The following is a 14,890-nucleotide window of genomic DNA, read 5'->3' as shown; positions in this document are numbered from 1 at the left end:
GTACAAAATTTACTTGGTTATTTGGCAATTCTAAACCACTTTTCTTGATGTGAAGTTGCTCAAGAAAATAAATGAAAACATTCAATTTACTTCCACCTTTAACAGTAAGTTACTGCAATTTGTGAAGTAAAAAAAGTGAAACAAATTTTCACAAAAACGAAAATGTCGTTTTCTGAAGTCCACAAGGATAACACATCAGCTTGGAAGCACTTTTTGCACTCAAAAGTACTTGAATTGGCCAAGTGCAAGCTCTGCGACCATGAAATTAAGTGCAAAGAAGGAACCACAAGCTCCATGAGGAACCATCTGAGGACAAAGCACAACATCACATTTGCTGCAGTTGTTACTCCTGAGAGGAAACTCGAAGTCATCAAACCCATTGATTCGTTTTTTAAGACAAAGGACCCTGTTGATGTTGTTTTGGCTGAGCTTATTTCATGTGATGGCCCTTTCGTGTTTTCTCAACTAGTCAACGTTTGAGAAAAACTCTAGAGAATGAAGGATACAAATTGCCCAAAGATGCTAAATCGATTAAGGTTCTGCTGATGAAACATTATGAAGATATCAAGAAAACATATCAGCAGCATTTTGCAGAAAAGAAGCTTGTTAGTCACAAATTTAGCTTAACCCTTGATGAGTATACTTCATCCAGAAATAGAAAATATATGAAAATAAATGTTCATATGGAAGGTGATTATTGGAACCTTGGAATGATCAGGGTACATGGGTCTATGCCAGCAGAGAAATTTTGTGTAATTGTTGACGAGAAACTGAAAGAATTTGGGCTACGTTTTGCCTGTGATAATGTTGCAGTAACCACAGACAGAGCTGCTGTAATGAAAAAATTTGGTAGCTCAATTTTACCAGACCATCAGCTCTGCCTCGCACTTGGAATCCACTTGGCTGTCTGTGACGTTCTATATAGGCAATCTAGGAAAGAAGATAATGGCACACCTGAGCAAGTCACTCTTCTAGAAGGGGACCAAGAAGATGATGACAGCGATGAGGAAAGAGGATTAGAAGTTTCAGCAGAAGCAGGTGCATCAGCTCTTCCAATGATCAGGGAGGATGTCACAGAACTCATCAACAAGGTCAGAAAATGTGTCAGATTGTTTCGAAAGTCTCCAGTTAAAAATGACATGATTCTGCAAAAGCATGTCCAGTCTGAATTTGGAAAGGAGCTGCAGTTAATCTTAGACTCTAAGACACGTTGGAACAGCTTACTAGATATGATTTCAAGATTTGTTACCCTTAAGAAATGTATTCAAATGTCACTGATTGAGTTGTCAAGCGTATTATGATTTCTGAGTCTGAATTTACCACCTTACAAAATCTAGTAAATGCTTTAGAATCAATCAAGGTTGGTGCTGAAGCACTTTGCAGAAGAAATTTGAACTTGCTCTCATCTGATGGCATTCTGAAGTTCATTTTCAAGCAGCTAAAAAGCCAGAAAAACACCTTTAGTCAAGAGCTAGTTGACTCATTTACTAAAAGAGTCACTGAGAGGAGGAATGCAAGTAAACTTAGTTAAATATCTGAATAATCCTGATGTATTTAATGGAAAATTCCATGCCAAGGAGAAATGCATTTGCTACAACTGTATCAAGTTTGTTTAATGGTTTGTTTGAGCAAAAGAGAATTAAGTCTAAAGATGAGGAAAACTTGTCAGATTATGAAGCTAGTCAGGAACAAGTACAGCAAATTACTTCCTTGTCAGAAGAGTTCGAGTTCTCCATTAGAGAGACAGTCAAAGGGGTTTCACCAAAGAAACAAAAAATAGAATCAACTTCCAAACTAATGCTCAAAGAAATGGCAGTATTTGAGCTATATATATTTTAGTTTTTGCTGCTGTTGTTCCCCTGAAATATATATAATAAAAAGGTACACTAGAAAACCGGAAAACCGGTTTTTAAAACATTGAGAACCGCGGTTTATTCGAAAAACCGGTTTTAGAAAAAACTTAAATATTTCCTTTCTCTACTATACATCTACGGAAGCGTCAGAAGAAGCGCATCGAAAGCCATTTTGGATCCTCCAATACAATAGTACTAAGTTTGGTATAGATACTGTTGACCAACTAGCTTATGCATACACTACACGGCGAAAGGTAAGACTAAAATTTAGTAACAATAGTTTTTTTCCTTACGACTTATAATTTTAATAAATTTGTATCTTATAATTTTTTCTAGACACTGCTTTGGGCAATGACTTTTTTTGGCCATCTCGATCTTGCTGCCATTAATGCCAGTATTTTGTTCCTCTTTAACAAGCCACAGTAGGAAGGTGATCATAGTGAATCAAAAAGACGACAATTCTTGCTGAAAATGATGAAAACAGCAATGGAACACCGAATTATTGGGCATCCGAGAGGGGCATTTCAACCTGGCCCTAGACGCGCCATTGCTTCTATGCCTACAGAACAGAGTAATCCACCCTAAGATGCCTTACTCAAAATTAGAAAATCATGTCATTTGTGTCAGCTTCGTCAGCGACGTGTCTTTACAAGATGTTCCAAGTGCACTAAACACACTTGCGGAGAACACTCGTCAATTATTTGTGATATTTGTAAATAGTGACGTAGAATTATCGCCGACATGAAATACTGCTATTTTGTTTTTATATTTTACTTAAAAAACCATAAATAACACATAATTTTGTTGTTTTTTTAAATAAAAAGTTATAATGGATTCCTACTAAACTTGAAATGTCGAAGCCTTATATTTACTCTCTGGCTGCAGCAGCCAAGGGCGGTGCTTAAGGTTGTAAAAGCGCGGAAATTAAGGTTTAACATGTATTCCTTATTCAATTTCACACTTTAGCAGCAGAGATAGCTCTAAAATTACTGAAAAATTAATTTAATGAATTCTTCAAAAAAAAAACCTTTTCTTTCGTAAATATTTAAGAAACAAAGCCTTCAATGAAGATTATAAGTGTTATTGAAAAAGTTCACATTCAGAATTTGTCTTTGTGACCTGGATTTAAATTAGAGATCACTAACATTTTTTAATTGGACCCAATATCAACATTAGACAGCAATCAACATGTTAATATTATTACTTCAATTTTGCCAATTTTGCCAATTTTGCTTCCCTGCTGGTACCAGTTAAATAAAAACGATTATCATTAAAGTGTTCGTCAAGCATAAAGTTTTATTACATTTATTCAACAATAAGTGAATTTGAAAGCACATCTTTATAAAATACAAGTATTCGTTGCAACGTTAATGCTATAGTTATCTTACTTTGAACTAGAGTTTTTAGTATTTTCTTGGGGAGATTGTTTCTTGTATTGCTAGATAAACTTCTTCTGCAGCGGGATTACTGTCTGTCACACGAGCTTCCATAAAAACTCTATCAGAACACCAGAAGAATATTGTAAGCCCTTTTTAAAACAACCAGATTTCGAGAAACACACATATTGATGGTGCGTGATGAGTAGGCTCAATGTTCTTCAACAAGGCCAATATCAATCGCGTTGCAATAATATTTTTATACAAACGTACCGCTGTTAAACGTACCATCATATCATTCATATCAGAAGATGCATTGTAACTACTATCAGGTTTTTGCTTCTCTGTGTTTCTCTGGTATCCATCTTCGTAAAACGGTTTCCTTTTAATAAAAAATCACGTATATGTAAATTATATATATTATATATATATATATATATATATATATATATATATATATATATATATATATATATATATATATATATATATATATATATATATAATTTACATATATCTGTGTGTGTGTATATATGATTTTTATTAAAAGGAAACCTTACATAAGCATATGTATGTATATAAGTATACAACCATACAGTATATAATTAAGTATATAATACTCTTATATAAATAGATAGATTTTATACACACACACATTATATATACACTTATATACTTAATTATATACTACATACTTGTATACTTATATACATACACACTTATATACTCTTAAATTAAGTTAATCAACTACAAATTTTTACAAACTTTATTATACACTAGTTAATTATATACATTCATATACATGCTTATATACATACATACTTAATTATACACTATATATACTTACTATATTTACTGTCTGTCTATTCACCTAGGACAAAAGATTTTATGGAAAAAATCCTTTAAAGGGACAACTTTACAAAACGTGTAAAACTGTCTATAAAATCATTTTGCACAAACGCCTCTCAAGTTATCTAAACAACGAATCTGTATTTTATGGTAAGAAAAATTATTTTTCGCAGCATTGATCTTTTTTTGACTAATTAAGTAATTTAAGCAATTTATACTGCAGTCATGGAAAACTGTGACATTTTTTAAAGAAGAGAAAGCAACAATTGCTGCTGTATATTGAAAATGAAAGAGATATGAAGCTCTTTTTTAAAGAGCTAAAATAACCTTGCAAAAGATTTCCGAAGGTTTAACATACCAGAGCGAACAATGGCATTTAAAGAAGCAACAAAACAGAGGTCTTAGGAAAACTAGCCTCTTAACTGAATTTGAAGAATAACAATTGAATGGCTTAGTGTGAAATTTGATTTGAGCGATTTTAAAACGAAGGATAATTTAATTAAGGCTGCTTCGACGTATGGAAATTTCGTAAATCTTCAGATACTCTACAGTTTAAAAATGGACATACAACTGAATATTGGGTAAAATCATTCCTTAAAGAAGTCCTGGAATAGCTCTTCATACCCCTGAATCTATTGGCAGAGCAGCAGAAACGGTTCCAGCTAGCAGAATCAAGAGATATTTTGACCATTTTCACAACTTTTTATAAAAGAATGGTTTACTTTTGTGTCCTTATCGTCCAAATGCATTTTACTCGATAAGAAAAATTTTGAATTAAAATCTGAGTATAAAGAGAGATCTTTCAACGAAAAGTGCAAAAACAGTTTACAAAATTAATCAATATGTATTATTTCATTGAAATTTTGAATATTTTAATAAACTAAATTAGTACTTCTTTAATTCTTACAAACGAAAAAATGAAAATACTATAAATCATGATCTTTCTTCTTAAATTTATTGCAATTTTCTCTCATAAAAATTTTATAATGGTCATTTTTTAAAATACAACAACAACAAAAAAAACAAATTTTTTAACCGCAAAAAAACAGATTTCATACGACAAAAAAATAGATAGGTCAGTTGGCTGAACCTTATCTTCTTTTTCTTTTGATAAACATGTACTGAAGGTAACTTTATAGTAATAAATTTTTAACAGATACTTCACCAAAAAAATTATGAAAAAATATTGAAACTTACAATAACTTTAAAAGCTTTAATGCAAGATGGTAATGCAAGTTTCTCTTCTTTCATCCCTAAACATTTAAAGAATTAATCGAGGCATTGACCAATGCAATTTACTAAATTCCACGTGAAATAATATGAACATCAAAATAAGTTAAAGTGATCACCTTTTGGCTTAACGACATAACAGAACAACACTTCCTGAAGAAAATCAAATTAAAGCTAGTTTATGGTCAAATGTGAACTTCAATAGGATGACAAGAGTTATTACAAATTAGTATCAAAATCACATGAGAACTTCAAATTTGAATTGATGATTTTTTTACCTTAGCTACACGCTCGTTTACACGACTAATACTACTTAAATCTTTCCAACTCGGTGCCGGTTTTCCATCAAGTAAACTGAGATTTTCTTCATCCACTAAACGCACGCACACTGAATAGCTTATATTTAAAAGATGTTTTTCAGTTAATTTGTTTAAGTAAAATAGAAATTAATAAAAAAAGCATAAGAGTTATAATAAGAGATAAAAATTAATAAAATTAAATGAAATTTATTAGTAACATCTACTTCACAGAACTTTCACAGAATATTTTCTAAACCTATATTTTGACAACAAATGTACCTTGCATGATAAAAGGGCATTCCATCTTTGTAAAGCACTTAAAAAGTAATAACTTTAAAATTAAAGTTTATTTATAATATAATTATATATAATACAAATAGAAACTTTCTAACAATTTCAAATTATACTGACTGTATAAATTGCCCCTAACGCAAACCCTCCCTTAAATCTGTTACTGATGCTACTAAATGCCATTCAAAATGAAATTTAAATAAATGCTAATAATTCAAAAAATTTAAATTAATGCTACTAAATGCCATTACATATTCAAAATGAAATTTAAAACTTGTGCTTTTCAGACATGTAATATTGAAGCTTGGGACAAATGAAATCTACAAATAGCGCAACCTTGGCAGAAGCCACAGGAAGATTTAATCTTTCTAAATTTGCTTTGTTTATATATAATTACATGCACAGTTGTGTTCAAAAAAATGTATTGACTGAAAAAATAAACTTTTCAATTTTGTAGTAGAATTTATGAAGCTGTTAAAATATTTTTTATAGAATACAATTTTTGTAGCAACAACCAAATAACTTATTTCTAAGAGCAATTCCACAAACATATTTATTTAATTTAACATTATTTTAAGTGTAAAAAAAAAGGTGGTATCATCTCCATATGGATTGTTCTTTTATTGATCAGAAAACTTCATAAACAAGGTAGAACCTTATTCAAAAAAATTCAAAACTAATTCAAAAGAAAGTTTGAGTTAAAATCTAAAACAAGAAAAAATCTTAAAACTGCTAGAAAAAGATCAAATAGTATACTCTTAGCCAAACAAAACCCCAGAATTATTGCTGGGAGAATAAGAGGGTGACATTTGATATAATCAAACCTGAAAGCTAAGACCCCTAGAAGAGTGCTACTTTTTAAAAAAAGGTACATTGAAAATAGATTTTTACATTTGACAAGGAATGTTTCAACATGATAAAATAATGATAAAAGTGGTCTGAAGACCATTCTGCTGGTACTCATCAATGTCAGAAGGCCAACACTAACAGCTTAGAGTCCATGTATACTTTTACAGATTGTGAAACATTAAATGTATTATTTGGCTGTTTTCTTGCTACCCTATGCTTAGTACAAAAAGCCTTAAAAATGGCAAAAAATACAAGACAATGACCTAAGGCACACAAGCAAAAATACAAAAAATTAATGTTAATCAAATATTAAAAAAAAATTTGAGAATATTATATCTGGAAAATGAGAATACTTTACTAAATCTGGAATATCAATTTTATTTGAAAAAACAAGTAATGAACTCTATTTCTGAATAATATGATTTTGAATGCAGCAATATATGTATATATATATTGCTGCATTCATAACATACATATCCTTATGTATAGTGTGTATATACCCAATATATATATAAGAAGCAATAAAATCCTGCATCGGCTTTGAAGAGCCAGCACGCCTATTTATACAGCAGCTATTCTTTTCTGTTAAAAATCAAATAATAATAAAAACCTAAATATAAAAATCTATGATTTGGCATTTTTTTGACTTACAAAAGTCTGTTCCATACACATTTGTAACTCTGACAACCCAACCTTTGCTGCGAAAATAATGATATGCCACATACATTTGAATAAAATCAGATTTGATTCTTGTGTAAGAAAGCCACATTTGGCAAATATTCATTGGAACCTATAGAAATAAGGAAAGAAAAATTTTTTGTCAATAATTGTCTATAATTACAGGCAGCATAGATTATCGTTTGCTTAGAATATTTCATGAGTAGACTTTCTGCAGCTACTTACCATATGATATCAATAAAGCAAATAATAAAAAAGCAAAAAATTACTTTTACTTCATCTTCAACAGATAGACAGCCAAGTGCATAGGAGAGAAAGAAAGCCTGTTTAAAAACAAAAAACAGAATACATGAAAGAAGAGCATAAATAGAAAACTCCATAATTTTTGTTTGTCATAATTATTTTTAAGTTTATTTTAACCTTAATTATTTTTAAGTTAATTTAAAAACTAACTGCTGGTGATTAGCACCAGTTACCAAGGTTACCTCTTCCAGTGTGAGTTGTAAGTATTCAAACAGCTTATAATCATCTTCAAGTTTGAGACGCTTTGTTGCAGCTGTCTTTTTATGCATCAAAACATAGTATGAACATTTATTATTAGAAAAAAATATTTAAAACATGATAAAAGATAACAGAACTTGCAAATATCAAGATTAGGAAAATAAAATAAATAGTACAAGTATTTTTCAGGAGTATTTTACATTTTCTGTAGACAACAGCCTTTTTAAGTTCACTTTAGCGTGGATCTCTTCATCATCTTCATCTGTTGAAAGTTCCTCTAACAAACCATTGTCAATATCACTATGTAAATCCTTACACAGAGCGGGGATGAAAACAGATTTCTCTTTCTCAAATAAAATAGGCTGAGAAAAATAATGATTAAAAATTTATATATATATACATATGAGCCCATAAGAGTAAAAGTGGACCAAGTCCATATTTCTATATTGTTAGAAATAAGCGTTCTTAGTGTTTGCATATATTATAAATCAGCCATATGTAATATTATTGATGTCTAGTATCATTTTAAATCTTTTTTCTTAGACAACAAGATATGTGAAATGCAAAAATAAATTTTTGAATAATTATTAATAATATAATAATAGTTATGGACTTGGTCCATTTTTTCTCTAAACATAATCAACAAATCGCTAAATCATTTTAGTGTAAAATCATGAACAAATTTCATATTATTCGTTTACAATAGCAATTCAAATTAAGACAAGTAGTACAAATTCATACTATGTTGTAAAAAAACACAATTACTATTTACTAATTATCGGCAAAAATAGTCCTCATTATTACAAACAGTACAATAAAAACCACACGAATTTACTGATCATCATCGCCGCTGTCATCAAGCAGTTCATCTTCTAGTACATCCTTGTTGTGACCGCTGTGTTCCAACTTTTGATAGAAGTCATGATAGATGGGAGGAATATACTTTAACAGTTTCATTAGATCTGAGTATTTTTCTTTGCTCAGTTTTGTTGCTCCACAGTACAGTGGAGCCAAACTCACTTCACTAAGATTCGTTTGACGTCCGCGTTTCGCTAGCGAAATGAAACTGAATGATGCGTCATCATCTAAAGAGTATTTAAAGAACAGTTTGTATGGCTCGTTCTTTCTAAGTTGCAGCCATTGCATATCCAGCCAGTTGACCTTCTGATCACTCTTATCCACTTTCCGATTTGTAATTAATTTCAATAAGGGCTCCACACTCTTGAAATTATCAGTGCTTAATCTTGCAACACTGAAGCGCTTCTTCATAGAGCAGTTCTCGATCAATTTGTACCACTGTTCTGGCACGAAGATCTCTGTGGATTTTGGTTTTGCTCTCTCAATTATTCCAAAATCTGCATCGTTAGGCAAATAAGAATGCCCAGAGACCATAAACTTATGATTCACCAGTTCAATACTCGCTGTCTGCGTCAAATGCATCCATAACAGTGCAATTTTTATATTTCGATTTTGGCCGCCGCACGAGTCGCTGAATGCTGTAATAGACGTAATATCCCTATTAGCCAGATTTTGACAATATGCCAATAAGCATGAACCAATCTCACCTGCACCTCGTGAGGCTGTTCCCTCATGCCATACATTCATCACTGCATTGTCATTTTTAAGGTCATGAATGCCTAGATTATACACTGATAATTGCCGGCAATAATAAACTTCATTGGTTGTAAGGTAAGGCAATGACATGACCTTTTGCAGGTCAAAACAAAAAGATGCATGTTTATTGTCTTCATTTTCCTTTTCTAGTTTTAAGGATTGACGCGCCTTCTCTGCTTTGCGCAAATGAATCTCATGCGCTGCTTTTAAATGAGATTTTTTGTGTTCAGTTTTTTCTATTTCAATGTCTGTTTTAAAAATGTCACATTTCTTGCACGTATCTTTTAGTGGCTGATGGAACGTCAAGTTAAATTCATGATTAAAAATGTCCCGAAATTTCCACTCTTTTTGGGGTTCGACTGAATCCTGTATGCATTTTTCTCTATACATGTCGTACATAGTGGATACCGTCAAATGAGCAGGTAGAAAACGGCGAGATGCACTGTGACTTCTAGTATAGTGACTTTCGTATGTGGGAAACATGCGAATATGATCTTTAATGCGAGTGATGTGTTCCTCATGAATGCATTGTGTCTTGTGATCATATTTTCCTCGTCCATCTTTGCCTGACACACCACCATTCTCCCGTTGGTTGACTAACGCACGATTTAGTCGACCGCTGCTAATGTCAAATATCGCCAAGAAGTATGGTTTGCAAACAGTAACGGGCTTATTATCTGCAAACACAGAGTATACTCGTGCAAAATCCTTTGCATGTTTTTTTTCATTTTTCGGAATTTTGTTTTTTCTTACTCTTGGTCGTCTACGTTCTACTGTTGATTGTTTCACGCAGCCAGCAAGAAACAGATTTTGTGCATCAAAATCTCCCAATTTCCAGAAATTTTCAAACAGAGTTTTAGTCTGTTCTAAAGTCAAATTTTCAGCACATTTGTTTTTGCAACTGTGATTTATTAAATAATGTTCATTTAATTTCTTAGCTTTTTGTAACGTTCCGCCATGCTTTACATATTCGCTACCTGTATTTCGTAAGCGCTTAATCACATTTTTCTTCCAGTTCGTTACACAACCTTTTCGTTTTCGAGGGCGTTGATTGGTTACAATCGGAGATTCAGTTGTTACAATCGGAGATTCAGTTGTTACAATCAGAGATTCAACTGCTACAACCGGTGAATTATCGGCTACAATCGGAGATTCAGCTGCTAAAGTAGAACGTTCTGTCTGTATATCTGCTGCTAAGTTAGGATCTGCAATTGTTGTATCTGTAGCTAGAGATCTCTGAACCTTCTTGCACTTTATCAATGCCAGTGACACCATGTGTGCGGCTCATGAATGCATGTTTACACTATTCTACAATAAATATTTTTTAAATATTACATACATTCAGAATATTATTAGAAAGAATAATGTACATGTACACAACATGCATGCAAGTGCTCCCCTAGCTAGATGTTGTTAAAGCCACAAAATAGACCTTTCTAAAGAGGCTGTAACTTTGGTAGTGACAGACCATTATATCTACTGTCTAACAAATCAATATTTATATTCCTGCTGAGAGCAATTGAATAAATCTTATATTATCGCTCACCAAACTATTTCAGTTTTGTCACTTTATAAAGTGTGAAAGTGCTGTATACTTCACTATATTAATATAAAACCATAATCAGATATTCATTTAAAGCATCTTACCTGTACAAATGTTATTCTTGTTCTAATATAATAATAATAATTCTAAGAAAATGTGTAGTTTATGTGGTCTTGAATCTTGATTTCTTACATTAAAGCACTATCAATGGACTTGGTCCACTATTACTCTCTATACCTGGTGATTTATTGTTAGAGTAAAAATGTGCTGCCCTCTGTTGAATAAGAAATAAATGTGTTATGGACTAGGTCCATTTTTGCTCTAAAAATATAGCAAATTTTTAGCAGTTTTACATACATAAGGGTCATTTGAAAAAAATTGGACTTGGTCCACTTACACTCTCATAGGCTCATATATATGATAGAAATACAATGACAGAAATACAATATTTAAAAAGTTTTTTATTGCTCACCTGGTCAACTTTACTAAAACTTCTCCAAAAACTATGTTGACGCAACCTATAAAATCATATAGGTATTAATGTCACTCCATTCACAGACATTTAACTTTAAATTAAAATTGTAACTTATAGGCAGATAATAACCATATTTCCAATTATTACTTTTGGCTCGTTTTCTAATTCTCTTGACTTTGTTTTAAACAGACTAGATCCATGCTGATTTCAAAACATCTGTCACAACGAGAGATATTCTTAAATATATTATTATGAGTCAACATATTATTGGATATACATCAATTTGATGACATATTTATATTGAATGAATTACAGTTGCGATTTATAACTACAAGCAGTGTGAAATATTATTCACATAACTTTATTTGTACTTAAAATGATTATTTTTAAGCAAATCTTCTCAAAAATGATATTTACCCTAAAAATAATCAAATGAAATGGCAAGTGATAGGAATTCTGTTAGAACAGCAAAATTTAAAATTGCATGAGGATAGTAAAAGTGCATGAAAATAAGACCTAATTGTTTTAAAATAAAGCAGATGAAAGCAAATTTGAAATGTGTTCTTCAAAAGATTGAGTCTAAGTGTGATGAAAACCAGACACACCCCTTAAACCAAAAAACCAGACACAGGGCTTGAGCCAAAAAAGTGGCTGCTACTGGTGTATAATATTTAGTTTTTATCAATAGAAAAATGAAACAATGTCTACAAGCACTTTCTTGTTTCCATAAGTTTACCAGATAATTGGTCAATTCAGTACTACACTGACTGCAGGCAGTTTAAGAAATAAAGTGAAATCTAATAAAACACTTAATATGTAATAATTGCATAAATATTTCTTATCTTTTAATGTTTAACTGTATACAAATTGCTCAGTCACAGTTAGCTGAATACACTATTTGCATAAATTGATGCATCCATGCCTTAGTGATTAAAATGGTAATTATTGATTATATTTATTATCTCATTCACAAATCATCCACAATGTAGATTTGGTTTCTTGACCAAATTTTACCATTTTTTTATGGTAAAGTTTTATTAAATCTGATCAAGTTTTTTTGTTTTTTTTTTAACTTTTCTTGCTAGGCATAATTTATTATTACCATAAAGTTTTTTTAAAGGATTAGGGAACTCAAATAGGATATTATTTAACCAGTTACCTTTCTTCTTGAATCTGGGCAAATTGCAGCAATTTAGCCTCTCTTATATCTGCTTCAGCTAAGTAAATTAAACAGTAAACTTATACAATAAAATGCACTATAAAAATGTATGTATGTATGCATGTATGTATGTATGCATGCATGTATGTATGTATGTATGTATGTATGTATGTATGTATGTATGTATGTATGTATGTATGTATGTATGTATGTATGTATGTATGTATGCATGTATGCATGTATGCATGTATGCATGTATGCATGTATGCATGTATGCATGTATGCATGTATGCATGTATGTATGCATGCATGTATATGTGCATGCACAATAAGATTATGACTATAAGAGTACCCAACTAGGTATAATGACAGGTTAATCTATTATTTGTTAGTACATAAGCTTAAATAAATATATTTCTTTTATTTTTACTTTGCTGGTTGCATCATTATCAACTCCAATTTTTATTTTGCATCATTATCAACTTCATTTTAATTCTAATGACACAAGCAAAACTTATTTCAATAAAAAATCAAAGTATAAATCTTAGGGAATAGCCTTGTCAACAACAATGATAAGGGACTCTTGTATGTGTACTCATGTATATATCAAGATATATATGCCAATACAATTTTTAACACAATTCTATAACTATTCAAGCAGAAAAAGTACCAATAACTTGTGAAAAAACTAAATAATAAACATACTTCCTTTATATTTTCCTATATATAATCTTTGGGCATTGTCTGATAAAACATCATTATACTTTTCAAACTGTGGTCGACTTCTAGAAAGCATACCTTTACCAAAGAACCCCTGAGAGAAAATAATCTTTACTATTAAACATAAACATCATTTATTTGGAGATTTAGCAAAAATGATTTTCATAGGTTTTTTAGAATGATTTAATTTAAAACACTAACTTTAAATGACCAACTTAAACCTATAACCTACAGGTAAAGGGACTTTAGAATGCTAGCCAAGCCAAGAAATTTGGCCAGTCATTTTACTTTTAAGAATTGGGGAGATACTTCTATTATACTTCCAAAAAGGCTAAAATCAATTTGATACAATTTTCATATCTTTAGATAAATAGTGGGTCCTGAAGATAAATGATTCAAATTCAATTGAAAGAAGACACCTCAAGAAGGTTAACAACTTCATGATGAATATGAGATCACTTTTTTTTTTTTCAATCAACTTTGATATTTTTGGTTTATTGACTGATTTCTTTACAGAATGCTACCTAGTAATCTGTAGTCCTTGATTTAAGATTACAGATAGGATCTTAATACTTTGATATATGTTCATTACATGTTCTTTCAAAAATCTTGACATTATTTTAAAAGTAATCACTTAAGTTTATCATATAATTTTTTTAATATGGTAACAATTTTTTTGACAACTTTAATGATATAGAAATTTGAATATCTAGTTTGCAAAATAGTTTCTCATCTTTTTAGACTACTAAACTTTTCTTTCTAAAGAATAAAAAAATAATCACGTTTACCAGCCTATAAAGAAAAGTTAGATCTCCAAGACGAAATATGCAAACATGATCAGTTTTTAGGCAGCCAAAATAACAATACCAAAGTCCATTTGATGGGGTTTTTCTGGTGTAAGTTTGAATAGGAACTGGAAAAGGTGACTCTAAAAGATGCAAACCAGCCTTTGCTTTGCGACGAGGTCGTCTTAGATTTTCGTCAGCCATCAGCCAAAAAAAATATGTATATATTTTATGTCTTGTTACTACATAAATTATATCATAACTTTTGCAACGCTGTAAAATATATAAAAGTATCCATCGTCAGGTAGGGGTAAATGCAAAACCAAAACATGCAAATTAATTAATGCATCATCGCATCTAATTGTTAACTACCGAATCCAGGGAAAACTTCGCAGAATGAGTTCTGAATATTCCGAAAAGTCACGTATCAATAGCATGCAATAGTTACAAAGTAACGAAATTTTCTCAGGCTGGCCGTAAATTATCCGAGCTATATGTCCAAATAATCCGTTTTTGTATGCCGAAGGAGATCAATTTTTTTCCCAAATGTTTCAAAACCATATTTTCAAAATTAAAGGGATAAATTGTCTGTAGTCCATGGAGATATACGTGTTAAAGTGACAATTAAGTTGGTAAAAATGTGGGAATTTACTGTTTTTACAAGCTAT

At 31.1% G+C, this 14,890-nt stretch overlaps 1 protein-coding gene across 3 annotated transcripts; it reads right to left on the bottom strand.

Moving 5' to 3' along the window:
• Positions 1-3,117: 3,117 nt before the first annotated feature.
• On the bottom strand, positions 3,118-14,654 carry LOC145192638 (tRNA-splicing endonuclease subunit Sen2-like). 3 transcript variants are annotated; one of them, XM_090091469.1, is made up of 13 exons: positions 14,226-14,654; positions 13,423-13,531; positions 12,718-12,775; positions 11,556-11,601; positions 8,127-8,288; positions 7,911-7,985; positions 7,695-7,748; positions 7,399-7,537; positions 5,887-5,923; positions 5,587-5,704; positions 5,428-5,461; positions 5,276-5,331; positions 3,118-3,611 (listed from the first exon to the last, which is right to left on the bottom strand). In XM_090091469.1, the coding sequence occupies exons 1-13, from the start codon at positions 14,424-14,426 to the stop codon at positions 3,558-3,560; spliced, it is 1,143 nt and encodes a 380-aa protein (XP_089947595.1). In that variant the 5' UTR covers positions 14,427-14,654; the 3' UTR covers positions 3,118-3,557. The 3 variants fall into 3 exon arrangements, 2 of the variants coding, with proteins under 2 accessions (XP_089947595.1, XP_089947597.1); XM_090091471.1 differs by lacking the exon at positions 8,127-8,288; XR_016453657.1 differs by lacking the exons at positions 3,118-3,611; positions 5,276-5,331; positions 5,428-5,461; ... (7 more) ...; positions 13,423-13,531; positions 14,226-14,654 and adding an exon at positions 8,699-11,524 and having other exon boundaries at positions 8,148-8,288.
• Positions 14,655-14,890: the final 236 nt, after the last annotated feature.

The sequence above is a fragment of the Hydra viridissima genome, unplaced genomic scaffold (assembly GCF_058129835.1).
Source record: "Hydra viridissima isolate aposymbiotic clone 2 unplaced genomic scaffold, HvirCarnegie_v1 scaffold_1, whole genome shotgun sequence".
NCBI classification, from domain to species: Eukaryota; Metazoa; Cnidaria; class Hydrozoa; order Anthoathecata; family Hydridae; genus Hydra; species Hydra viridissima.
This window is presented reverse-complemented; position numbering and strand designations above follow the sequence as displayed.

Bases quoted from the DNA above. Each gene is read 5' to 3' on its own strand.
- LOC145192638 (XM_090091469.1), bottom strand. From the start codon at position 14,426: ATGGCTGACGAAAATCTAAGACGACCTCGTCGCAAAGCAAAGGCTGGT. The intron at 11,602-12,717 runs GTAACTGGTTAA...ATGATTTTATAG, and splicing joins GCCCAGATTCAAGAAGAAAG to GTTGCGTCAACATAGTTTTT. The intron at 5,462-5,586 runs GTAAAAAAATCA...GATTTTCTTCAG, and splicing joins TAAACGAGCGTGTAGCTAAG to GAAGTGTTGTTCTGTTATGT.